The sequence below is a fragment of the Phaenicophaeus curvirostris genome, chromosome 5 (genome assembly GCF_032191515.1).
Source record: "Phaenicophaeus curvirostris isolate KB17595 chromosome 5, BPBGC_Pcur_1.0, whole genome shotgun sequence".
NCBI classification, from domain to species: Eukaryota; Metazoa; Chordata; class Aves; order Cuculiformes; family Cuculidae; genus Phaenicophaeus; species Phaenicophaeus curvirostris.
Window position 1 is genome coordinate 16522343 of NC_091396.1, and position 26433 is coordinate 16548775.

At 39.8% G+C, this 26433-nt stretch overlaps 1 protein-coding gene across 2 annotated transcripts in view; it reads right to left on the reverse strand.

Annotated features, from left to right (window-relative positions):
* Positions 1–3030: 3030 nt before the first annotated feature.
* PTPN5 (protein tyrosine phosphatase non-receptor type 5) overlaps positions 3031–26433 on the reverse strand; it is an 84949-nt gene continuing 61546 nt past the window's right edge. Inside the window, exons 8-14 of one of the 2 annotated variants that reach the window (XM_069857711.1) lie at positions 25912–25996; positions 20465–20544; positions 19835–19972; positions 16433–16543; positions 11523–11683; positions 7652–7765; positions 3031–3930 (exon numbers count right to left, since the gene is read on the reverse strand). In XM_069857711.1, coding sequence (XP_069713812.1) covers positions 3837–3930; positions 7652–7765; positions 11523–11683; positions 16433–16543; positions 19835–19972; positions 20465–20544; positions 25912–25996 — 783 coding nt within the window. In that variant the 3' untranslated portion in view covers positions 3031–3836. The remainder of the gene's footprint in view (positions 3931–7651; positions 7766–11522; positions 11684–16432; positions 16544–19834; positions 19973–20464; positions 20545–25911; positions 25997–26433) is intronic. The other variant, XM_069857712.1, reaches the window with a different exon arrangement.

A 26433-nucleotide genomic window follows, 5' to 3' on the forward strand; every position in this document is an offset into this window, starting at 1 on the left:
TGGCATCTGTTTTATTCAGGTGCTGGAGCCTGATCTGAATCAGTAAATATATATATCAGCAAATATAAATCTACACACTTGGCAGAAGAAACAAGATTATTCCCAACATATCTTAGTATAAATGCTTTGTTCTTTTTTCTCTCTAGAAAACGTATAAAGCACGTTTTGTATCAAAAATAAAGGCGCACAGAGTTACAATTAATAAATTGCAAATTGACCACTTCCCTTTTGTAAATATGGTTTCAAGGGAAAGAACACATAAAAAATAGCAGTGCAGGTCCACTTCTGAAACCTGTCAACTCACCAGTCAACAGACATACATTTTCTAAGACCACATGTGTAGAAGCTGCATGGTTCCTCCACTGCAGAGACAGCAGGTAAGTGACAGGAATCTAGGTCGTGTTCTAGTGATCTCTTCAGTCTCAAGGCCTTTTGCAACTGCAAATTCACAGGTTAAAGATAACATTTTCTAACACAGATTAATTGTAGAGGAAACACCAGGAATTGTTAGCTACTTCTGTGAGTCTTTCAAGTGAATGAAACATTCTACCATACATGATTGCTAGGTAGTTGATGTGTCAATACTTTGACCAAGCCACCTTTACCTGGGGACAGCTCTTGCTCTCAAGTGCAATCTTAGTTTTTGCTTTTACATAACCCTAGGTACCTGCTGACCTCAGGGTATCTGAAAATAGACAGAGCGTGTCATTAGTCTGTTACCATGACAGAAACATAAACAGGATAACACTGCTGAAGTGTGATGGCCAAATGACCAGTGAACAAGCAAGGCCCTGAGCTAGGCTCTACCCTGTTCATGAAGTGTGAAAAAGCTTATGAAACAGAAGACATCACAGTTGGTTCTAAATATAATCATCTAAAGTTTGTTATATGCTAAACCACAAGGAAAGAGGAATTCAATCCTCTGGGAAGCAACTGTGTTGTAGGTATTAATGACTCAGTGTCTGGTACAAAGAGGCCTGGGCAGTGAGCAGGAGATAATGGATGAAGCGTGCTAGGAATTTTCTTTTAATAGAGAAAGAGTGCCCAGTAAAAGGAGAAGAGTAGTAAGACACACAGCTTAGCTTAGTTACTATTGTCAGCTCATTTTTAAACCTACTGATTACAGAAGCAGAAGCCCCACTCATCTCAAGTGCTTCTGCATGGCCAGAGCTCCTTTCTGCTAATCTTATGCACTTCTTAAGACCACCTCTGTCGCCAGAAGAGATCAGAACTGTTGCTACAAGGTCCTTCAGACCTCAAATTAATTTTTAAAAAAGAGAGAGAGAAAGAGAGAAATATGTAAATCACAGTAAGGCCAAAGAGTAAACAGGAGGATTAGCTCTAAATCTGTTAGACAAAATAACACTTCAAGAGGCATTTGAGTATTTTGATCCTGATCAAGAGGCATGCTTTTTCCTAGTGTGAAATGGCAGCAGTGCAGACCTCATAACGAGACTGAGCAACTAGGCTGACATTTGCTTTGTACTAGGGAATCGATGTAAAGCAGCCTGATTTTATCAGTGACCACACTCTCAGGACATTCCACATATGTAGAATGGGAGCAGACAGCAAGCTGGATTTCCTTCATTAGTATAAATCACTCCCTTCTACTCACTTCAGTCAAGCACTGCCAACCAATACTTGCTGAGGATCTGTGCAAGGACCTCAAAGTCAGAATCTTAGAGCCTTTTACACCTTGTTTGCCATAAAGCAATTCTCCTCTAGAAAGTCTCCTTGTACAGGAGGCAACTTACACATTGAACTTTGCTCCTATATGCACACTCCTATGAATCATCAACAAATATTCTTTAGCAGATGCACAGGAAGCTGGTGACAGAACAAGTAATTTTATTCACCGAGTCAGTTTTGACACTGAAGGGCACTGAACAGCTGAAAACATCATTTATATGGAGTTCCACTTACAATGTTACTCAAAACATCAGTGGTGCTTTTGTCATTTCTAAGGAGTTTTCAGATGAAATAGCGTTACTCTTTTGAAAGAACCTGTAGCAATGGGGAGAATATAGCTAGCAAGGTTTACATAAAACTAACAGTCATGTTATTCTCAAAAGCTTAAGTTTATTGCTCTATTTAATGACTACCACCAGTATTTTTAAAAAGAATGCCAGTTCTTCCTGCTAGCTTCTCACTGAAGGAAATATTTTAAATACAGCAATAAAATCAAGTGGTTTAAAGATAACACATTTTGCCACACATTCATGCAAACCCTGCTGACAGGATTTTTACAGGTTCATGGATACACAAAGGATGTGTACTGCAAACAGGGAAACTTTCCCCACAGTGATGAAGTTGTAGGCATAACATGTCAGGTCCTACACCCTGCACCTACTGATGTCAATGGCAAAACCTCACTGGGAGCAGGATCAGCCCTTATTGTTCAGAGAGCTGCTTCACCTTCTCCTGTTAGGAAGGTAAATTCTCAGAATCTCCCACACTAAAAAAAGTGGTGGGTTTTGGTTATTGTTACAAATAAAGAGAAGCATAAATATTTTTAGTAGATCATTACAGCTTCTATTCACAAAACATTCATCTTTCATGTTAAGGGTTCTGTGTACCTCCATTTTTTCCTCTTATCTCTAAAGCACTTAAACATGTGCTTACCTCTACGCATTAAACACAAACTACAGTCTTCATAGCCTGACTGAGGTCTGAAAAGAAAAGCATGGGTTAGCAGTCTGCATTACTGTATAGGAAACACTGCTGCCGATACTAGTGACTAGAAAGGGAGAATGATTGTCTGAACTTGGTTTGAGGGCAGATTTATCAAAAAGCAACCAACATGTTCAGACTGATATTTCTTAAAGCTGCCTATAGGATCTGAGTTAATTTTAACACGCACTGGGCACCCGATCACCCTCAAAGCTTTGAAACAAATTTAAAGTCATAAAATACAAGTGATCTTATTATTAAATTTTTAATCAAGATTAATTCAACTCACAGATTCTCACCTGATTTCAAATGTCAAATTTCAGGGGAAATTTTATTCAGATTGTGGTTTGACTATGTAAAAAGAGAAACTACTTGCAAAAATCAAATCTGGTTGCAGACTGAGAGGCCAAAATATTGACAAGGAAAACAAACTGTGAAGAATTCATGTTCAGATTCCACTTCTACTGTTCACCTCAGATTCACCCATCTGTCATCATACTGGGGTACGTTGCTGGTAAGAATTGGGGGTAAGAATTTGGCCTACATCACCAAAATATTTTCCCCCTTTAGTTCTGACAACACTGGTGGTGGACTGCTTTAGAAAAAATAAGCAAGCAAACATGATGTGTGAAACATCATTTCAATGTGAATCTACTTGAATCTTTCAATGCAGAGGCTCAGAAGGTTTATGATATACACAGTATTCGGTAATTTTATGTGTAAAAACAATCAGAAAGAGGCAAAAATTTACTTTCAAGCTTTTTCAACATACAGCACATTTCAGCATGACAATTCAAAAAGTTTTACACTGTATTTAGATATATTAACAATGATTTTTTTAAAAATAGCAAACTGAAGACAGTGGATTTTTTTCTGTTTTTTTTTTCTTGCTTTTGTAACAAATGAAGCTACTACTCTTATTTACAGTATAAATAAGCCTTTTTTGGTGAAGATTATGTCCCGTCACATATGTTTAAGACAAGGTGTACCTCAGCTCTTAAATGCCAATGCAAACAAGAGCAGAAAAGCAATATCAAAGTAAAATAACATTTCTTTCTTTCCAGCTAAGATAGCCAGGTTACCATGTGTTTCTTAGCAGATCTGAAATACATCTGAATGCAGTCAAAATTTCTCTTGGTTTTAGCCTTTAGGAATATCATGAACACTTATTCTTCTGCTGCTCTAGAAAGCTGCTTTCCGTACAAGCTCATGACATGATGGACAAATTGATACTGTTCACAAGTCTGGATCATTCCTCCCCTGAAAATGAAAGGAAAAAAAGGGGAGGAAAACAGCAGCCTTATTAAATGCAAATAACATACGAGGAAACAGCGTAGCTAACACAAAGCCAGTGTTACACACAAAAGGTCTATTCCAAAGCTTCTTGAAATGCATATAAAGTGCTCAATGATTACAACTAGCTTGTGGTCTGACCTCAAGCTCCATTTTGAACATCTCTGCTAACCAAGGGACAGAAGGCAGTCAGAACAGTAATGGGGTTTAACCTTCATCTGTCTTGGCAGAGGCCTTCATCCAGTAAGGCAACACCATCATCATTTACATCCATATTGCCTTTGCTCCAAGCACCATTTTAAACATCATGAAAAGCAACCTCCACCCTAAAGCTCTAGATGGATAGATGGGAGCAGGAGGAATAAAGAGGGGAAGCAGCTTATCCAAGACTTTACAGCTGCACTAGGGAACTGAATTCAGGACTATGGCAGGCCAGGCCAGGCCAGACAAGTGATGTAGAAGACAACTTTCCCATTTTGGAATGAGGGCTCTTTCCTCCATGCCATCCCATGTTGTGCTTTTGGCAAGTTCACCAGGGAACTAGGGGATGGCCAGCAAAATTTTGGAAGAGTCAATGGAACTTTAACAAACGACAACACAGATTTGTACTGAATTGACTGCCATGCACACCTTAATCAGTAAAAGGCTCCCAGCACAGAAGTCTATTCTGGCTCAGCTTTTACTTCACCTTTTGCAGTGTTCTTTAGAACTGCAAACCTGAAAGGAAATGCAAGCAGGAGCAGAAACATTTGCTTTTCTGTGTATCACCAGCTTGTGTATTTCTGCCAGTAGCATATTAATGAACACCAGTACTTCAGCAGGAGATGGAAATGAACAAAAAGAACAAGGAGAAAGTTTCCCATTTAAAACAGATTTTACTAAAACTTAAAATTCTGCCGAGTACCTCAACAACAGTGATCCAGTCTCTTGATAATCCATTATGAAAATAATTAAACCCCAAGACTTGGATTCACAGAAGACGTATGCAGAATTGTGCTAGCATTGGTGCTGGTGCACAGGTCTCTGGAATGCAGTGCCCAAAGGAGGCTGAAATGAGTAGCTCTGAGGAACATGGCAACCTGCAGGTGGCCAGCGCCAACTAGACTGCATCAGTCTGAGGAAGAACACATGTGGCACATTCCCTCAGAAACTTCCACTGGAGGAAATCAATGGAAAGTTGTTTCCTCTCAGCTAAACAGACAGCAGAGTGCTAGCACCCTCCCTAGGGACCGCCCTCTTCTATGGGGTCCAGCTTAACGATTGTGGGTCACATGGTAACCATACCAGCATGGGGCAATTGAGTGGGCAAGACAGTCTCCTTCTTCAGCCTATTGCAATTAATTTGTTAAACGGCCATTTGAAATAACACTTAATGAGTAGGAAAGGGCAGGGACCCATGCTTCAACCTCTCATAATGGTGGGAAACATACTGTATTTCTAATGAAACTACTTTCTAGCTGAGCATCTCCTCCCCATCTGCTCTACTTAATGCAGGCTCACAGTTGATCTGTTTCTGAGTCCTCCTGCACTGCGCACAGCAGTAAAATATATTTGTGTCAGTTCATGCACACAACAAATGTTAGTCATATCTGGCAGTTACTCCCCATGCAATTCCATTAACAGTGAGGTTGCACCCTGAAGTTGTAGCAAGAGAAGCACTAGGGTGGCCATGAAGTTTCAGACCAGAGGAAATTATTTTCCTTTTTATTTGGTTCCCTGCTATGTGGTGGCTTCCTCCCCTTCCCACACACATGCTTGCTGGCCAGGCTTTGGAACAGAAGAGACAAATTATGTTTTCACCCCTATTTGCCAAGGAAATCTTTCAAATCTGAGCTGCATTTTGGAAGAGGACAGCAAAACTCTCTCAGCACTACGAGAAGGATACAGGAAAGATCACTGCCTCTCTTTAGTTATAGTGGGTTATTTCAGGACCAAGCGTTGCCCACTGGTGCAATGCCCAGGGCAACTGCACAGGATTTTTCCAAGGGATCTGAAAGGGAATGAAGGCAAAGAAACATTTGTCCCCATCAACCACACAACAACTTCAAAGGCAGTTCTCAGGGCTAACTCTGCTGCTGTGAAGCAGTGGGGTGCATTCCTTTATGTGCCTGCTCTGGCCTCCATCCAATTCTGTTTCCCTAACTCTCTGACAATTCCTTCCCACGTACCCAATTTTCTCTAGCCAGTAACCACTAGAGAGGAGGAGGAGACAGAGAGCGTCTTCCTACAGCTGCTTGGACACTGTCTCATCCTCTCATGCTGCTGTTGAAGTTGCATGGAGCTTTTGTCAGAGTTTAGTGACAATAACAGTGGATGGTAGCATGACTTCTAAGAGACTATGAATTTTTCACTCTTTGAAGAAGCCATGTTTTTCTGTATCAAGGATGGTGATTTGACAGCTTTCCATCTTGAGTATTTCCTCTTATGACATGTATGTGACATTTTCCTATCTCAACCCACCCTGAGAGCTACATGGCAGCTAGAGATCCCTGCAGGCTTCCTTTTCCTCCCTCCACAGCATCCTTTAATTGTGATCTCCCTTTTCCAACCTCTGCTAATGACCGCCAGTTCTCCATTCCCTGCAAAGCTAGTATTTTTAATTGGCCTTCTGTATGAAGCACATTTGTAACCAGGTATCTTCGACCTTCATTTATATGGCTATTTTCCTGTGTAACATCAGTCACACAGACAAGCTATTTCACATCCAGCCAGATATTTCACTGGGCTACGGATAATCAGCACTTACTACTCATACTCTAGTTTTCTTCTTCTCAAGAAGCCTTTCCTTGGCTGGCCTAAAATCCATTGAAACAGCCAAACCTCCAAGCCTCTGCAGGTCCTGTCTATCAGAGCCTCAGCAGGGCAGCAAGCATTTAATTTTCTGCCTCCCACTGAGCATAATTTCTCCTCTGAAATAAAGTTCAGCGTGGGGTTGAGGTTCTTTTTTTCCTCAGAAAAATCCTTGGTATGTTTTTTATGACATTTCTTCCCCTGACTACACTTATCCTTATCATTAGAGAGAGCATCAAGACATGTTTTGATGGCACTTGAAACCAGTAGGAGAGGAAAAATAACATCTCTGGTGCAAAATTCAAGTCTGTTTACTTCATAATCAAACTCAAGGTGGTATGTTAAGAAATGCTTAACTGGAAACCATTGAATTTCTGGAGATTTTCACAGCTGCTTTCTTATGTCTGCAAACACTCCAGACTGCATACTCTCCCTGTCCCCAGCAGTCATGCCCTCACAACAGGACTCGCAGCTCCCACTATGCAAGGCCAGTTTTGTTTACTCCTCCTGGGAGCAAAGTGCTGACCTGTGGCTCTTAACTCAAGTACAGCAGACCATTAAGACCTTTGCTTCTGTCAGTACATGGGTCCAACTCCTCAGCTGGTGAAAGGCACTCCCCTTGCTGCACTAAGCTGTGCAACTGCACAGCTGTGCAGATTTTGGTGCCAGCTGCCATCTAACTCAGTTCCAGGACTGTTCATTAAAGTTTACTGCTCATAAAATAGGCAAAGATTACAAGTTAGAACTGCTTAGAATAGGACAATTCCCTTTCAGGGATGTTCTCTCTTGGCCTCCATTTGCCTTTGTTCCTTCTCGCTTCCCATTTGTTTCTCTTGAAGTAAAGACAGAGATTACAATTTTTTTTAATTTATTTTTTTTTCCAGAAAGGCTTTCTTACCTGTCTAACCGTAACTGGCAGGCTGTTCGCAATATGTCAACTATGCCCTCGCTCTTCAGCTGTTTACAACAGACACTAGTTGCAATAAAGCAGCCAGTCCTCCCGATGCCTGCACTAAGGGAGGGAAAAGCAAAGAGAGGCAGTGCAGATGTTAGAATGGCTTTGGAACTTTCTTGCTAAATGAACACCATTAAACTATCAATCAAACTCCATTATCCCCTTTTTTCCCTCCAACCTTTGCCAAGTGGGTTCTTGTGAATATAAAGCCATAACTAGGAAAAGGTAACAACTTCAATGGGACAGCATGACATATAAGCCACTCACAGCAAAAGGAAGAACACTGCACATACAGTGCTAAAAATACTGTTGGGTACTGTTTGACATGATATGGCATTGAACCTGTCATTGAACTACTGAGTTAAACAGTATTCCTTGGTTAGATTTGTTTTGAGGGCAACCATTGCTTTGAAGGCAGCCTTTGCTTTGGGATTCTTAATCCTAACAGCTTCTTTGAAAGCTCTGTTCATTTGCAGGTACAGTAAAAACACCCAACAAGCCCACCGCTTAAATAATGAGAGCTAACAGCAATACTCTAAGTGTGATGGCATTTGCTGATCAGATCTGCAACCTACTAATTATTTGAATTAGTGCAGGATACAACAAATGCCCAATTAAAGAAATTTCCTTGTCTTCCCTGAATATCTTTGTATTTGATTCAGTCCTTGCTTAATGATCAGAATTGATTTTATTCTCAAAGGTGCAGTGTTATCAAAGCTGTGAATTCTTCTTATCACTTAATAAAAAGCTAGCAGTAAAAGCTTACAGCCCTTCTTATACATTAAATAATTAAGTAAGCATCCTCAGGAATAATTACTTGACACAACTGCAAGAAATCCTGCTTCCATTTAAATTGTGCTAAAGTCATAATACAAAACCATTGGCAACAAGTGTATGAGCAACAACAAAGCTTGCAGTTAGCTGCTGCTCACAAAGCCCTAATACTGTTTCTTTGACTGTACAGACAGGTTTATCACTCTGCATTTATGCTTGTTAGGGTAACAGCGACACTGGAATTATTTTAAGTTCTATTACAGTGAAGATCAAGGCAATTCAATGGAAGTTTGGGGGATGATCTTACTTAATAAGAACTCATCTCAGTTTTCAAATAATTGTGATGGAGGTACCTACCTGGCTTAAACTTTTTGTCCCTGAAATTCTCTGTACCTCATGCCCTGACTTCTGTTTTCTTCAGTATATTTAGTTGGTTCATAAGCATTTCAAATATTTCAGCATTTCAGAGTGCACTTTGCTGGATATGGATGTACATCAATGGTAAAACAAACAAACAAAGAGCTCTTCGTCTTCCAATTTATGCCATAACCAAATAGGCCACAGGACACAGCTCTTGTATGCTGTTTCCTATCCATAAAGCTCAGAGTGTTTTGCAAAGGAAGGGCACAATACCTTCCTAAGAGTCCTGCTTTATCCTCAGCACCTTAACAGGACTGCTAGTCTGCCTTTAACATGAAGCTGCTTTTAAGAGTAGTGCCATGGAAACAATCAGAGGGGTGGAACACCTCTCCTCTGAAGAAAGGCCGGGAGAGTTTGGGTTCAGCCTGGAGAAGTGAAGGTTCCAGGGAGACCATATTGCAACCTTTCAATATTTAAAGGTGGCCTATAAGAAAGATGGGGACAGACTTTTTAGCAGGGCCTGTTGTGATAGGACAAGGGGTAGTGATCTTAAACTAAAAGAGAGTGGATTCAGACTAGAGATTAAGGAAGACTTTTTTTTACAATGAGGGTAGTGAAACACTGGAACAGCTAGATGCCTCATCCCTGGAAACATTCAAGGTCAGGTTGGACAGGGCTCTGAGCAACCTGATCTGGTGGAAGACATCCTCTCTTATTGCAGGGGGGTTGGACTAGATGATCTTTAAAGGTCCTTTCCAACCCAAACCATTCTATGATTCTAATAGCCTCATGATTAGGTGTGTATCTATTTTTCTTAAAGGTGTGTTATTTTACGTCACTGAAGGCCAAAACCACAGCGATTATGTTCTACTGAGGATCTCCCACAGAGGAGCTACAGTATTCAGCATAAAACAGACCTTGGCCAACATCTTGCTGCATAAATGTTTCCCCAAACAGAGGTAATGAATTAAATTCCTTCTTCAGATAAAATGACTGCAACTGAGAATAACCTGAAAGGGTTCTGGTCCACAGTTATCACATCAAATACTTCATAATCATATCACCATGCCTCTTAGTAGCCATTTCAAATAAAAATGCCCCATTTCTCCCCAAATCATTACCGTGTCGTTGGGGTGACAGCATACAAGAGGACAAAACAAGTATGCAAAGTGTGAGGGACATGGCAAGAATCTTTACCTGCAGCAAATACCACAATACTTCAAGAAGCTCTTAGAGAGGCACAGATTTCCAAGAGCAAAGGGGACCTTCTTACAAACCATTTGTTATTTTTCGCTGAACTATCCCCAATTTATCAAAATTTGTTTTAAAACACAGGCAGAGAAACTGGACATGTGGCATTATGAATATTTCACTAGTGATTATTCTCTATTAGCTTATAAGTGTATCTTTGATGACACTGGGCTACCACCCATTCATGCCAAGAGACTCTTTAAAAACATTGCCACTGTATGATAATATCCCATTTACCACGGCTTCTGGATAGCAAGCATCCACCACTTCCTAGAAAATGTTACGCATAACTAGGTAAAATGCCTTACAAAAAATCCCAAAGATCAATTTGGATAAATGTATTTTACTGAAAGTATGGAAGACTACCCTGACAAGATCACTGCATCACTTATGGGGCTTTCTGCTATTTATGGAAAAATAATTTGGAGAACTGACTTGTAATTTTCAAGTGATCCCGTTTTACCTTTCTAATCACTGGAAAAACAGGACTTGCTTTTAGACCTCTGGAACTTGTCCAGTTTCCCAAAAACTAGAACTCAGCTATACTAAACTTTAACTGTTTAGAGCCTGTGGACCAATTTTTTTAAACATTCCTGGTTAAAAATCATCCAGTATAGATGATTTGATAATGGTTAATACTTGTTGCTTAACATATTCCCTAGTTAGCAGCACAAAAGAATGTACTTCATCATGTCTGCAAGTTAAAAGTACGTCATCCTACTTCTTTCTGAAGACAGAAGAGAAGTACCTATCTTCATCAATTTTCATCTATTTTTCCTGCCCTGTGATTGATAATTACAGCTTTCTCATCAGGCTCCAACCACTGTAAAGACTTTGCTTCTTCCATATAAGAAGTTTTTATCTTTGCCAGGGGCTTCTCATGGATATTTCAGTTTTACTATGAATTGTATATATTTCCTGCCTGTTGATTAGTACTTGCTGCAATCAGCTTTGCCACTGTTTCATTGGTATCACGTATTGCACTTAAATTTCTGTCTTTGACCCAATTTTGATTTTCTAAAATCAAAGAAAGAACCTACAATGGGGTGTTCTGAGGCTTAAAGTTGAATGTTCTCGTTTTGCTGCTTGCATGTGTCTTCCTGCTCAATTTAACTCGCAGTATGTTAATCTTTGTTTATCTGGCCCTTTCAACATCATTAAAGGCATAAATTACTGGTAAGGCAAGTAAAATGAGACTGTTTTACTTGTAACTGAGCCACCATCAGCTTCTGCGTCCATTCAGTCTGCGTCTGAATGCATCACTTGTAACAGAAAACTATTGTCATTAAATTTTATAAGTTTCAAGCAAATTTCAGAAGCAGTTGGGTAAGATCTGCCCCACATCAGACTGACGGCCGATAGGACAATATCTGCGCTTTGCTACTGTATGCAACAAAGGCCATTTAAGTATGACACAACATTTATTTACCTGCAGTGAACAATCACCGGGGCATTCTTCTCTTCTGCACTCTGCATCGCCTCTTCCACTTCCAGTACTAGCTGTAACAGAGGGGGAGCTTGATCTGGTGTCTTCTGGTCTGGCCAAGATGTGTACCAATAATGTTTCAGGTTTCTGACTTCTTCTCCTTTCTGCAATCCAGTTAAGACAAATACCACAAAGTTTTAAAAGAACTTCTGGTGGTAAATAGATATTGAAATCTGGCCTTTCCTTTAAGAACAATATGAGTAAATCAACACTAAATGGAACAGGAGATCCAAATGGCAAGCCACACAACGCAGAAATCTGGATTTCAAATATCACGTCTGCACTTCAGGAAACTGCCTTAAAAAATTACACATACACACACACAACCCCCCCAACCCCGCCACTATGCTGCTCTTTTAGTGCCAAGAGCTGTGTGCAAAACACTCCAGGCAGTCTGTTCCCTCTTGACAGATTCATTCAGCAAAGACAGAACTGTGCTTGTGACATAATTGCTTTCATAATGTATTTGACAGACTGAGAGCCAGGAGCCATATCTCTGTCTCTGATAGCTAGATAGATGAGAGAGAGAGATGGGAGCTTATTTTTCTATCTCTTCTGCCAGTCAGACTCATATCAGTTTCCTGTCAATTCTGCTCTTCTCTTAGACACGGTAAGACATTCAGAGACACTATGGAAGGTGGAAATTGTATCTATCTGTAGTCCAGGACTTTTTGAGAAATTGCCTCTTAAGTCTCAGCATGGCTATGAATATAGCAAATGTGCTGTTACCTTTTCTGAGTGCCAAGTAGCACTGCGTGCTTCTGATTTTCTGTGTTCAGAGTGACATCCTTCTGCCTGATTTCTAAAGGTGCCAAATAGTAACATGGAACTCAGGCAACCAACCTTACCCTTTCAGCCACTACAGAAGCCAGCTGGCATAGGGCTAAGCAAATGTCTTCAAAGGATCCGGTAACAGAAGTGTTCGCTTCCACAACCTTCCCTTAAACACAAGGCTGGCTAAGTTTAAGAGGGGAGGAAAAAAAAGAACAGGTTTTTCTCTTTCTAAAGGACCCAGCACAAAAATCTGGAAATAGTTCGTCATCTATACTATGACTGTCAGTGGCTGAATATTAACAGTGCTCTGTGGCTGTGCCACGCTCCAGCCTTCTCTTTTGTTGACAAAGCTTTTGCACAACTTCACAGTAAACTAGATCAGGGAAGTGATCTAGCTAAATCTTTTCTCTTTCTCACGCTGGATTAATTTTCAGATGGAATGATCAGTTTGCCCCCTTGACTTACCACACAGACACAAACTCTTGTGTGGGCACATGAGAGATAGCAGGGTCAGAACAAGAGAGCTGGACAAAGGCAGGCTAGACTTCATTTAGTTACTGTTCCAGATTATACTGGGTTTAAAGTGCTCTACTGAAGCACAGCCATAGGAACCTTAATGGTAGATTTAGCTCAGTATAGGAAAAGAGTGTCTTACCATTGTAGCATAGAGCCTGGCCTTAGGTTATTTACCCTACTGAGAAGATATTCTCGTTAAGAGAGTTGTCATGAATAGTACTTCAGCTCACTACAGTAAATCCAACCAAATTTAAACACTACTCTGAAGCACGAACATACACAGATGCTTTTGAATGTATGACTGTTTGGGAGGCACAAGATATGAACACTGGATTCTTAAGTGAGTTGTGAAAAATGGTAATAAAAATGTTGTCAATAATACTGAGAGAAAAATAAGAGATAAAAGTCATCTGAAGAAAAACATGGATCACTACATAAAGCCAGTCATTTGACAGAAACAGAAACCAGCCAAGGTTCTAATAGTGAACTCTGGATGTCTTTAGTTTTGTCTACGCTGTTACCAGTTCTACACTTCTGCTCAGAGAACCCTGACTTCTGCGATTCTGTACACTTGCGCTTTGACTTGAACAAAATATTCTCTATTGGCATTTCCTTGAGACTGAGAAGACTCGGAAACACCTAGGAAGAAGCAAGATTTAATTGATGGTTTGACGTCTACCATCATGTATGCTGTAGCTGAGACCGAGATCACTGGCTAGATGCTGGAAGGTTCTTTTGAGAAAGGAAAACCAGCCTTGTTCTACTGCCCGAGCACTTTCTAAATTCCTAATGCTTGCCAAATCCAGTCCTCTATACTGAGAGAAGTATGGTAGTCCACACTAACACGTGCAGTAATCATATATTGCTGGTGGTGTAACATAGATCTGAACACTCTCCATTTAAGGGAAAACACAGACAAGTTGTGATTCCTCTGGTCTTCATTGTCAAGTCATTTAACATAACGGTCCAGAGCCGCTATTCCACTATTGCTATTAAATGCCAAGTATATAGTCTCTACCCTGCTTTTGAAAACAAAAGCATTTTACTGAAAAACGAACTGGGATGAGCTTAAAGAGAAAAAATCAATATTATTGAGTCACTTGACTAGGGAAAAAGCTACATCCGTGGAGATGTGTATGTCCAATGAAAGCTTTCATATAATCTGAGATAGGAAAACCTCTGTCTTTCTTGGCTACGATTGGGAAAAAGGCATACTATCTATACCTCTTCCCTTACAATTTTGTTGTACTCTGCTACCGCAGCTTTCCTTTCTATTAGTGCCTGAATGCACTGGATATGCCAGCCCCAACAAATAATCTGGCATTCAGTTTGCTGGTTGTTGGGTTTTTACCTGCCTCGGTGGGATACATTTGTGTGTGTGTGTGTGTGTGTGTGTGTGTGTGTGTGTGTATATATACAGAAAATATTTATTTGTATCTGTCTAAATCTTGGAGCTCCTTCTCTAACACGAAGAGCTTCACCTAAGGAAGAACTGAGCAGGGACAAGGAAATCTGTGAAAACATTGAGAGGTAGCCATACGAAGAAAACACATCCACAGGGATGAATATTGGCATGAAAGGTACTTGTGAGAGGCGAGTAGGGCTTATTACACTTGAATTATTGAACATAAGCTCTTTGGGACTGTTTCTTTGTTTTGTACAACACCTGTTAAAGTGAGATTGGTTTTTGGATATGCTACTGCAATACTGATATTAAAAGTCACTCCCTTGCAATTCCCATCTGAAAATGGGACTAGCTGTTACCTTCCTGAAAAGAATTTGAATGATTCTTCTCCATGGACAGAATCAAATTTCCTCCTAGAAATATAGAGGGAAAGTGGTTTTGTGGGGGATGTGGGAAGAACATTTCAACATGAATTTCTAAAGTTCATGTCGAGTTGAAAAAAAAATTAGCAATATTCACTAATATAAAACTGTTGTGTTTAACCATTTAAAACAGATATGAAAAACTCTTCTGGCAGACGGTGTAGGTTTTTATTGTGGAAATTTTGTTTTGTCACTGTAACTAAAAAGCAAACAGTTCAGTTGCATTCCAGCAAAATTAATCGGTATACTGTTCTTGCTGCTGCACTGTAGTGTTTTGGATAAACTGGATAAATTGTTTTTAAGATCTCTGCAAGTCTGCAACATACTTGTAAATATTCTTTACTTCCCACTTGTCAGGGAGTGCGATTTTCTCCTTACTGCCTTTGCCAAAAGCATGAGTGACAGACTTTCCACACCCTCAATCCATACATGGGATTTCATATGCTGGCTTTCTGCTTACTAGCATATGGCTGAAGAGATTTGAAAGTGGTTGGATAAAAGAGGAATTTTTTCAGCTTGGAAAGAAATCTTGTGTTACACCGAGGTCAGGGGTAGATCTGGTAGATGAAAGATGTATAAAGTTTATGTAAATACACTGTTCTTACTAAAACACATAGCTTGAGATACTAGAACCTAACCATGAAAACAGTTGTAAAATAGAACTCTTGTACTTTAGACTATGTACCATCTACATACTTAAAAAAAATATACCTGTGTTCAAACTCTCCATTCACAAGATAATAGAATGGTTACTGGTCAGTAAAACTACATCTACAGTTAGCTGGAAAGATATCAATGCTTAGAAGTGTGAGCATGGAAAATGCTGTGGTGAAAGTATTTTTAAAGGTCACCAACAGTTTCAGCGCCTTGGAATGGAAAGATCCCTTAAAAGCATCTTCAAAGTCAAGACAGCCAATGTACTGAAACAATAAATTAGCAAGGTACTTCTTTAAAGGAGTTCAGCCATGGTGAACAGAATCGGTGCTACCACACCCCTGACAAGTGCCAGGCAGATCAGTAGTTCCACTGCTGAGAGAAACTGAAAAAAGGTAAGCAAAACTGAAAGCCTTTTCCTCAGTTCTCCAGTCCTTCACTTCTTGTTGGAAGCACAAGTCATCTTCAGTATAAAGAGCCACTGGGCACCCAGCCGCCTGACAGCACCCTACTAATGATCACAAAAAACCAAGAAGCCCAATCTAAATACATCTTAGGGGTCTCCTCATACTACAAAATATGTAAGACGCCATGCAAGAAAGACTTCCCTGTCAGGAAGCAGCAAACCTTTGCCAAGTCCATTGTCCAAAGAACAAACAAGCCTTTGAATTCTATAGAACTTCATCACAGAGTTTAGTGGTTTATTCCATAAACGCCATCTGCCTGACTTGCAAAAGCTGGTAAGAAGCTATCTGTAAGCTAACAAGTCACTCTAAATGACCAGTCAACACAGGAGACTTGGGCACTGAACAAGCCACTGGCTTCTTCCATTGACTGAACCCCATACTACCACAATTGGCCTGGCAGCTTTCAGACTGAACATATGCAGTCTAAACCTCTGCCTGCTTTACTGTGGTTTTTGTACATTGGTGAACTGAGAAAAGCCGTAACAACCTCACTAATGAAAAGTGATATTTGTACAGCAATATACTGGGCAGAAGACTTCTACACAACTCTCCATGAACATCTCTGTTTAAGGGTTTAGACACCTAAATTACTCTAAGTACAATGGAATGATTTACCTTTAGGGTGATGAGCCTTAAACGGTAATCGTCTTCTTGTATGACTCTGTTAACTGTGATTTCTATTCCTTCATAGGTGACCTGTTCCTCTGGCCAATATTCTGTGCATTTCTGTGTGCAATATAAAATAAATCTAGTTAAGCAGATATCAAGGGAAGTTCATTTTTACTCCTCTGAAATTGGATATGGCACATGCATAGACGAGTATGAACGAAGGCTGTTTCTATAATAAGTACAAGTTTTCACTTTCTAAACAGGGATCACATTTCAGGTGATTTTTGTTGCATTCATAATAGCCTGATTGCATGATTAAAAATCCACAAATCAAGTAATGACTAACCAATGCTTTTAAATATACACATCCTTATTTGCTCTTCTGCAAGTGATGTGCATTTTTAAAGTTCATTAGAATGGCCAGATTCCATGTGACTGTTTTTAGATTCAGCTAATATAATGACTAGTAAAATATATACCAGTTACCAATATTTTTGTGGTGTGTATATGCTGACATAGGAACACAAAATATATATTTTCTATTTATTTTTTTTTTATTCAGAGAGCACTGACTGATCATAAGATGATCATTTGCATAGTTTTTTTAAGAAAATAATATGACTGGGGATGTTTTGGAAATTAGATTATGTACCAGAATCCACTTTAAATGGACACTGAGAATCTTTCAAAGCGAAAGAACTAAAAGGAAGCAATAGCTATGACAGCTATTACACCACATTTGATTTTGTCAAAAAAAAAAAAAAAGAAAAGAAGAGTCACAGATGCAGCCAGCACAACGTGACAGCTGGGGAAAGAGAAACTATAGTCCATTAGTAGATCTACGTTGTGGTACCGATACACTAGACATGAGCAGGTAAAAATTTGAAAGCACTCCTATCCAGGAAGGTGGACTGAGGAGGATTGTGGTTTTTTGTATACAGTTTCTCTTTAAGCTAATCAATAAGCAAAGAAAGAGACAAGTGCGTGAACATGGTGCATGAACTAGTTCCTGGACAGGGAATGACATGAACAAGGCAGGGTCCGAGAAAAAGGCTCCCTTATGATAATAAAAGTAGCACTCTTGTTATCACAGGAGAAGAAGAATCTGCTATTGAGCAAACCCAGCTAAAGGTGATTCTTGTAAGCTTCCTCTTTTACCTAGCTGTACGCAGTCTTGAAGGAAGCAAGTTAAATCATTTTGCTCCCCTCACCAAAAATAATTTCAGTTCAGGAGAAAGACTAACAACACAAAGTATCTTGCAAAGTTACTGAGTCAAAATTTTTGCGTGGGAGAGCCAGTGTTGTTCCATCTGCACAGTGCATCAGTTAATAACCCAATAGGAATGTGTCCCACTGTGTCTCAGTAAAATTATTTATGCAGATTGCGTTTTTTCTTCCTCTCCTCTTAGACTGAAGAACCCATTGTAAAAATTGTCAAGAACGCTAGCAGCTATCAATAGCACAGACGTTGCTCTGCTTAAAGGAGTGGAGTAAGATTGCCCACTCACTTCCGTGGGCTGTCTGTCAGTTCAGATTCGATTTGACAGGGGGCTGAGATACAGAGCTTTTAATACTCACATTAGCAAAGTCATTGCACTGAGGAGGAACACAAAGCCTCTGTTACTAGCATCATTGCCGAACAAAGGTTTTGGGTTTGAATCTACGTACTTCTGAGCCCTGTTATTCATATATTAATATATGCATTATGGAAGAAAGGGAATGAATATAGGAGACATTTACATGAAAGGACTTACCCTGTATTTATGGCTGAGATTCCTGACACCATTTAATTTTTGACACAAAAGGTATCAGAAAAGACTCAGCCACTTTGCTACAATATATACTCTGTAGTAAGCTCCAGTTATACAGTGCATCTGCTTCCAAAGACTGATATGATGGGTGAAATACTTGGTCAGTGTGGATAAGGCGAAATTCAGATGTTAAGGTTATTCTATATTCTTGTTACAAAATATTGCTATGAAAAGTTTAGTGGAAGAACTCATTGCCAGATATGTCATTCAGGACCAATATTCCTCTGCATCAACTTCTTTAACATCTTATTTGCCATAAATTGGTAACTCCCATTAATGAGCAAGTAATTTTTTCAGTGCTGCCTCTCAGACAGAGGCAGATGTGAGTTTAAAATGTTAGGGCAAACAAAACATTTAGATCAGCCATGTACTGTACTTGGCATCAGCAATGCTTTGACAGCGTGTGTCCAATCACTTGGCTGTAATAACTGGCCATTTTTAACTTACAAAGCATGATAATTCTGTGTCTGACTTTCTCATGCCTATTTTTCACTAAAATCCAAGGCTAAATTTATTTACTTCACAACTACGGAAAGCTACAGGTTTGTGCACATGCATAATTATGGGCACTAAGCTTCCAGCTAGCAGTTAGGCTGCTGTAAGTCTACTTATATAATGGAGGTATGACCATATTCTTGGGCTTCTAAGTGCCTAAAGCTTCTTCTCCAAAGGAAACTTTATCACCTAAATTACTAATGGGTTCTCAAGGATGAGCTTTGACAAATACTGCTGCTGCAGCTTAAGAAACACCATTTGGATCTTTCCACTACACCTTGCTGCCAGTGGTGAGCTGGGATGCAGAGCCCAACATATGCCCAGACCACTCTCTCACATCTTACATTGCCAATAAAGGCAGACCTAAGCCCAGCTACCTGCCTGTAAACTGAAGTCCAGGCACGTGGTTCTTGCAAGTCTGCTATGGGGCAAATATTTCAGCAGTTAAGTAATGAACAGCTGGAGGGCAGCAGTATTTTAAACTGCAAACAAAAATCATGTTAGGTGAATTAGCAGAAACACTGTCACAGTCTAATTTCTGGAAGTAGGCAGAGAACAGAAAACTTTAGCATCTTTATTTCAGTACTTCAAAAGCACTTCCTAGACACATTGAGGAAAATGTCCTCCATATCTAAGTCAGCTCTAGTTGTTCATTATCGTAACTAGCACCTTTCATAAGTCAGGGAACGCCTCAATTTAATGTAGATATGGATACTGAACCATAACGAATGCAAGATTAAGTAGCACTAACTCTGTTGATGAAAGATATTCAACCATAGGAGATATGAAGCATTCCTGGTTTTGATTCCTTTAAAGAGAACTTGAAAGAGGAACTGGAAATAGAGCTGGGTTTGGAGAGGTTTCAGGTCAGCTGGGAGAGCAAAAATGGTAAAACCAGCAGTAGGTTTAGTCAGACAGCAAACCAAGACTTACTGTAAACTGAACTGAAAGAGAAGCCCACATCTTCTCTGAACCTGAAGAATTTAACCCTGGCTGTGATTGCTCAGGACATCAAACCAACTCCTGTTCACTGGCTTAGCACCTATGCCAAAAATATCTGCTACAGTACAGAAAAAATACAGACTATACATAACACTGTTACCTCATTCATCTCTTCTATATTGGTAATCATGACAATGATGGGAGAACGCTCCTGCCACACCATTCTCCAGAAATCGCTGACAGTATTAACTATCGGTCCCTGAGTAGCAATATATACCTTTTCCTCTCCTCCATAGCCCTGCCAACAAAAAAACAAGAGAACAATTTTAACAGGGATGACCACCATAAGCAAGAAGGTTCAGTCTTTAAAACAGAGAGCTACCACTGGTTGGAATGGTGACCTCACAGCATCAGTTCTTCTCCTCTCTCTCTATCTCTCTCCTGAACATGTGTACATGGAGCAAAGGCACAATATGGACTCATGCAATTCCAGCAACGACTGTCCAACAGCCTTAAGGTGGCTGGTCAAAAGCCTTATTCAAGCTTATTGCCCAATGCCTTTGTCAGGCCAGTTGACAAGCAATTCGTATCAAGTGCAGAAGTGCGTTTTTGTCTGGTCTGAACCTGTACAGCTGCAGTTTGAGAATTGGTTTTCAGTCAGCATAAACAGGAGAGAAGAACAATCAGTTTAGCTAGGATGCCTTTAAAAGCCAGTGGACGTTGCAATTCTGCTTACATTAACAGTGACCAACAAAGGCTAGGCAGACACATTGGACTGTTGAGCTCTTACCCTGATGTAGTTAGCATTGATGTAAGAGCTAAGGGGGTCGTCCTGATCAGCTGAGGTAAGGCACACTCTGCTGTGAGGATCTGAAAGGTGTAAAGAAATAAGTAGTATTTTATAAGTTGCTCAGAGGAGAGAAGGAGAGACACAAGATTATTTCATACGAGACATATGCATTTGTGGCCATCACAAAAAATGTAAGTGGCCTTGGAGAGCTTGGAGGCAAGCAGATAACAGTAACTCTTTTCCTGTTTTGTCTTGCAGTGAACTGAACTCCAGGATGTGCTATTAACAATACAACAGCTAAAGAGAAATTAAAGAATACTAAGTCTCCTGTACTTTGCATAAGTATCTTCAGAACTTGACTCCCCCTTATTAGGGCTGTTTACGAGGCATTATTCTTGTTTTAATAAGACAGTAAAAAAAAAACCTGATTCCACCTGAGAAGCTCAGTCCAATTCCCACTGAAGTCAATGGGAGCTCTACCACTGATTTTATTGTGAGCTGGCACAGGCCCACGCTCACCCACTATCACCAGTACTACACAGTTTGTTATCATTGACAAGAAACATCTTCCCATCAGAGGCCTCAACAAACAGAAACAGTGAATATCACCAGGAGCATATTAAAAACAAAGCACAGATGACTTCTTCATAAAAAAACCAGCCTGCTCAGAAACTAGAACAAAATAAAAAATACAAAAAAAGTAGTGTGATATTGGGTAAAGGACAAAGGACTAAGCACGCAATAATTTCTACAAATACAGTCTCAGCATGAAATGTCCTCAGACAGAAAGGATTCGTGTTATCTATTATGTGAAAACATCAACACAATCCACAAAGCAAAGATATTAACAAAATACTGGTTTACAGCACAGACGTACTGAAAAGCAGTGAGTTCCCCTCCAATACGTTCCCCTCCTGCTCAACTTTGCTCACCTCTCCAGTGCTGGGGAGATGGTGAGATAAGATAAAATCTGCTTTTTAATCAGTAATGCTGAGAGCCTGCAACATGTCACACCATTCCGTGGACCGTGTTCAGGGACGAGCAACGTAGCTGGTGAAAGGGCTGGAGAACAAGTCATAGGAGGAGCGGCTGAGGGGAGCCTAGACAAAAGGAGACTGAGGGGAGACCTTATCACTGTCTACAACTACCTGAAAGGAGGTTGTAGAGAGGTGGGTGCTGGTCTCTTCTCCCAAGTGATAGGAGATAGAACAAGAAAAAAATGGCCTCAACCTGTGCTAGGGGAGGTTAAGATTGGACATTAGGAAAAATTTCTTCACTAAAAGGGTTATTGGGCACTGGCAGAGGCTGCCCAGGAAGGTGGTTGAGTCACCAACCCTGCAGGTAGTTAAAACATGGATGGATGAAGTACTTAGGGATATGAATTAGTAGTGGACAGGTACGGTTGGGCTTGATGATCTCAGAGGTCTTTTCCAGCCTAGTGATTCTATGACTATGATTAAAAAGGAGACATTGGTTGCCTGTTGTTTATTCAAATGTCACCAGACTGGGTAGTTAGACCCTGCACATGAAGCTCCTTTGCCTGAATTTTATGCAGTCATCCATGGAGTTTACCGTCATTTGAGTAATGATTACATGAATGTTCCCTACTAATAATAGCAATACTACTGTCTTGTCCATCCCATAGTGGGCCTCAAAGGGAGAAATAAACCGGATCTGAAGAACTCTATCAACAAATGCCACAGACTTAAGATTGGGCTTCTTTTAGTGGTCTTCAACTGCAATAGAATATTATTCACTTTTCACTGTGGACTTTTTTATTGCTCTATCTACAAATATTAAAATGTTATTCAGAATATGCTTTTACTTTAAATTATAATATTTGGTTCGTGATTTTTTCGTTAACATAGCATTAATATTTGTTAAGGTATTATAGTATTTTTAGAGAACAGTTTCACCCTTATTTCACAAGAGGCTTATGAATACATGGTTGACACAAGAACGTACATTGTTTTGCCAAAAATGTTACCAAAGCTGAATTGCATCTCTTAGAAATACATAAACAAGAATAACTCCTTCTTAAAAAAAAAAATCAAAACAATACTTTTACCTAAGAGTTTCCAGCACAAATTTGAAATTTTCAATAGAGAGGCATTTAAGCAAAATCAAATCATACTCTTAATGAAAATATTTCTCCCAGGACAAAACCAACAAACAGGCCAGTTCAGGAAGGCATTATGCCTTTAAAAAAAGCAGTAGTAGTCTGTATCTCTAAGAAACCAAATGATATATCAACTGTTTCATCCCCTGTCTCTTTTACAGCCATTTTGTGATGATACCATGTCTGACATCTTACAGGAACTTGCTAAACTTAACTGAAATAGTCTGCGTAACTTAAAATGGTGTAAAAACAATAGAAGTATGTAGAAATTTAAAATGCCTGTCTAGACATCACTCTTGAGAAAAGGATTCAATGAGATTGATATACAACATAGTCCAATACGTTACTGCCACCTCTGGAATTCTGTAATTCTATCCTTTTATAGATATTCAAAAAGAGCCTACAAACATCTTAGATAAAAGTTATCATTGCCCAGGAAATGCCATAGGACTCATCCCCAGAAGAGAACTGTCTGCAAATAAACAAATTCATAGTTATGAAATATCCAAATCAACCTACTTAGTGTGGCATTTTCCCCAAAACACCCGTTTGCCATCAAACAACTATTTTCGAAGCCATTTTACTATCAACAGCAGAATTGGAGAACCTGCAAGAAGAATTTACTACAATAGAAATACTAGGACTGCAAGTAACTGATCATTATGTTAAGTGACTGCTTATCTTTTAATGATAACTGCCTACATTGCTTCTGGTGATGCAGCCGGTAAGGGAATTTCAGTTACTTTTGAAATTCAGATTTAGGTTTGACTCTAGCTTGGTAATCAAGCATTTGCTGTTGCCTACGATAATCAGTTGTCTAAGTCCGCTTTACTGCAGCTTGTTCAGCAGTTCCTGCCATTACTGCTTCCTGCTGCTAGAACTTGTTGGGATACTAGCTGCATAAACTACATTTGGTCAGCTCAGAAATAAAAAAAGTCAGTGAGTGGATGGTCAAAGCCTAAAAACCACCAGTCTCCTCCATCTTGCCTCTGGTTTGTTCTCCTACTATGTGCATGGGCAAATTACTGGAATCCTTGGCTTTGAAGCCTGAAGATCATGTTTAGCTCTCCTTGCCAGCCTCTTTACTGCCAGCACCAAGCCCTTCAAAATGGAAGCAGCTGATGATGAATAGTCCACCCTCTTTCCTCAGCAATATCAAGCTATCCTTTGGTCACAGCCAGGGACAAGGTGGAACAGAGACTACTAGTTTGAAAATTTGTTCAGAAAAACCATGCAGATCATAATGAGCCTGAAATAAGCTTGTTAATCCTTGAATGCATACGAGCATAGAATTATAGAATCATATAGATTGGAAAAGACCCTTAAGATTGAGTCTAACCCCATAAACCTAGCACTGCCAAGCTCACCACTCAACCATGTCTGTACGTGCCAAATCTACACACCTTTTAAACAACTCCAGGGATGATGACTCAGCTTCTCTGAGCAGACTGTTCCAGTGCCTGACAAGCTTTTCAGTGAAGATATTTTTCCTAATATCAAACCTAAACTTCCCCTAGTGCAATTTGATTCCTTCCAGATAGTTGTATTTCCCCTCAGCCTCCTTCTCTCCAGGCCGAACAGCCACAGTTCCCACAGCTGCTCCTAATAAATCTGGTGCTCCAGATCCTTTACCAGCTTCGCTGCCCTTCTCTGCATATGCCCCAGCTTGTAAACATCTTTCTTGTAGTTGAGGAGCCCAAAACTGAACATAGGATTTCCATGTGTGGTCTCACCAGCGCCGAGTACTAGGGGACGATCATTTCCCTGGTCCTGCTGGCCACACTATTCCTGATATAAAACAGGATGTTATTGGCCTTCTTGGCCACCTGGACACACTGCTGGCTCATATTCAGGTGCATGTCAACCAACATCCCCAGGTTCTCTTCCACTGAGTAGCTTTCTAGCTACTCTTTCACAAGCCTGTAGTGTTGCATGCAGTTGTTGAATCTTATACAATTGGCCTCAGCCCACTGATCCAGCCTCTGCAGAGCCTTCCTACCCTCCATCAGATCAACACTCCCACCCAATTTGGTGTTACTTGCATGGTAAACTAGTTATCTTATCTAGACAGGTTGAAGCAATACCAAGGGCTGCTTGGAGATGTCCATATGGCTGAGATGAAGTCTGCAGCAAATAAACCATAGAGTAATCATTCTTACAAGTATGTTGTAATGGGCTAATTGGCATCTGTTTACAACTATGGAACAGGGTGTTAAAAACGGCAGCTATTCTGATGTTTGCATTTAAACATAAAATATGAGATATTTAAAATGGATCCAGTTAGGTACCACACTTAAAATATACAGATCACTTCAAGATCTAGCAATTTAGGCATATGAAATCACTAGCCACATTTGCAATCTTCCCTTTCCAACAAAACCAGTTAAGTTACACTTGACCAATTCACCTTAGTCATTAGCACAGAAACTGTGAAACATTGCTGAATGTTTTTGCATTTCTAGTCTACAGTGGAGCACAAAATCATCAGAAGGGTTGCACACGTTGGATCACCGGCTGCAGGTATGGAGTTCTAAATCTAGATAAAAATTCCTTCTGGAATAATTTCCAATCCAGGTTCATTGATTAAAATGATAGGTATAGCTACAGACGTTTTTGACTTCTCTACATTTTTCTTTGCTAACCTGACACTGAACCCTGTGGGCTTTGCAATTTTTTGCTGCTGTGGCTAGTGGTGGCATTTTCCAACAATTGTTCAGAGAAATAAAGAGAGGCATGACATCTAATTGTATCACTTTTCAAAGTAACTTTAAGTATGACACTGGGAAAACAATGAAATTTGTAAAAATTTGTACCATAATATTTCTCAAAACTTGTAGTCCTGGCTTTAAATGCAAATAGTATAATAGAAAGGAAAAAGCTTTTGATTTTCTGTATCATTTTAATGTCATCAGGCCAGCTGCCAGAATTCTCAGTTTGCATTTCGAGCAGGATTCTGAGAAAAACATCAGTCAGGAAAATAACATAGCTAGAATCTAGTTTTTCTAAAGAGTTTAATCAAAGAAGCCATTAAGTCACACCTGAATAAACACATCAAGTTCTTAGGTAGAATTTTTAAGGTGTACCAAATTATGCAGTTCTAAAGACTTAGAAACCCAAGTGCTGCTGATGTTCAGTGAATTTCAGGTTCTTAATGCTCTGTATCTCCCTTGAGAGAGATCTGATTTATGCTGTGAAGCGATACTGCTATTTCGTCAATACAGCCTTTGGACAACACATGGTACTCAGCACTCTTGATGCATTCTGGAAAGGAATTGCAAAGGTGGAACAAACCACCCTGCCCCAATGGCTTAGAAAGCAGGAAACTTACTTGGGAGAATTGTTTTGTAGCGATTCTTACGCACTAAGCCTGGAATATCATATTCCTTTGGATCCACAAAGTTCATTGGAATTTCCTGTTAAAAAAAACAACAACAAAAAAACCCACAAATCACAGTTGGTAGTATTATTGGATTGACAACAGGAATAAAAAATCCAAGCCCATTACATCCTGCCTGTGAGGGAAGCAAAGTGATGAAGTCAATTGAGACTTATGGTACAAGTACGTCTAGCAATTTACCACCAAAATATGATTGACGTTTCCTTTTACTGTCACGGGCTTTCTTTTCTGAAATCCTTAATATGAAAATGCTCACAGTGACTAATTCATTGAGTAATATACACAATGGTATTATGTTAGCTTTTAATGTTATTAGAACTGAATTGCAAGTGTAGGCACAGAACTAAGCAAAAGGTGGTATGTGAGATACTCTGCTCCAAAACCGATGGACCTCAGACACCATGCTTTCTGACTCAACTTCCCTTCTTCTTCCTGTGTGAGGGTGGAAGGAAA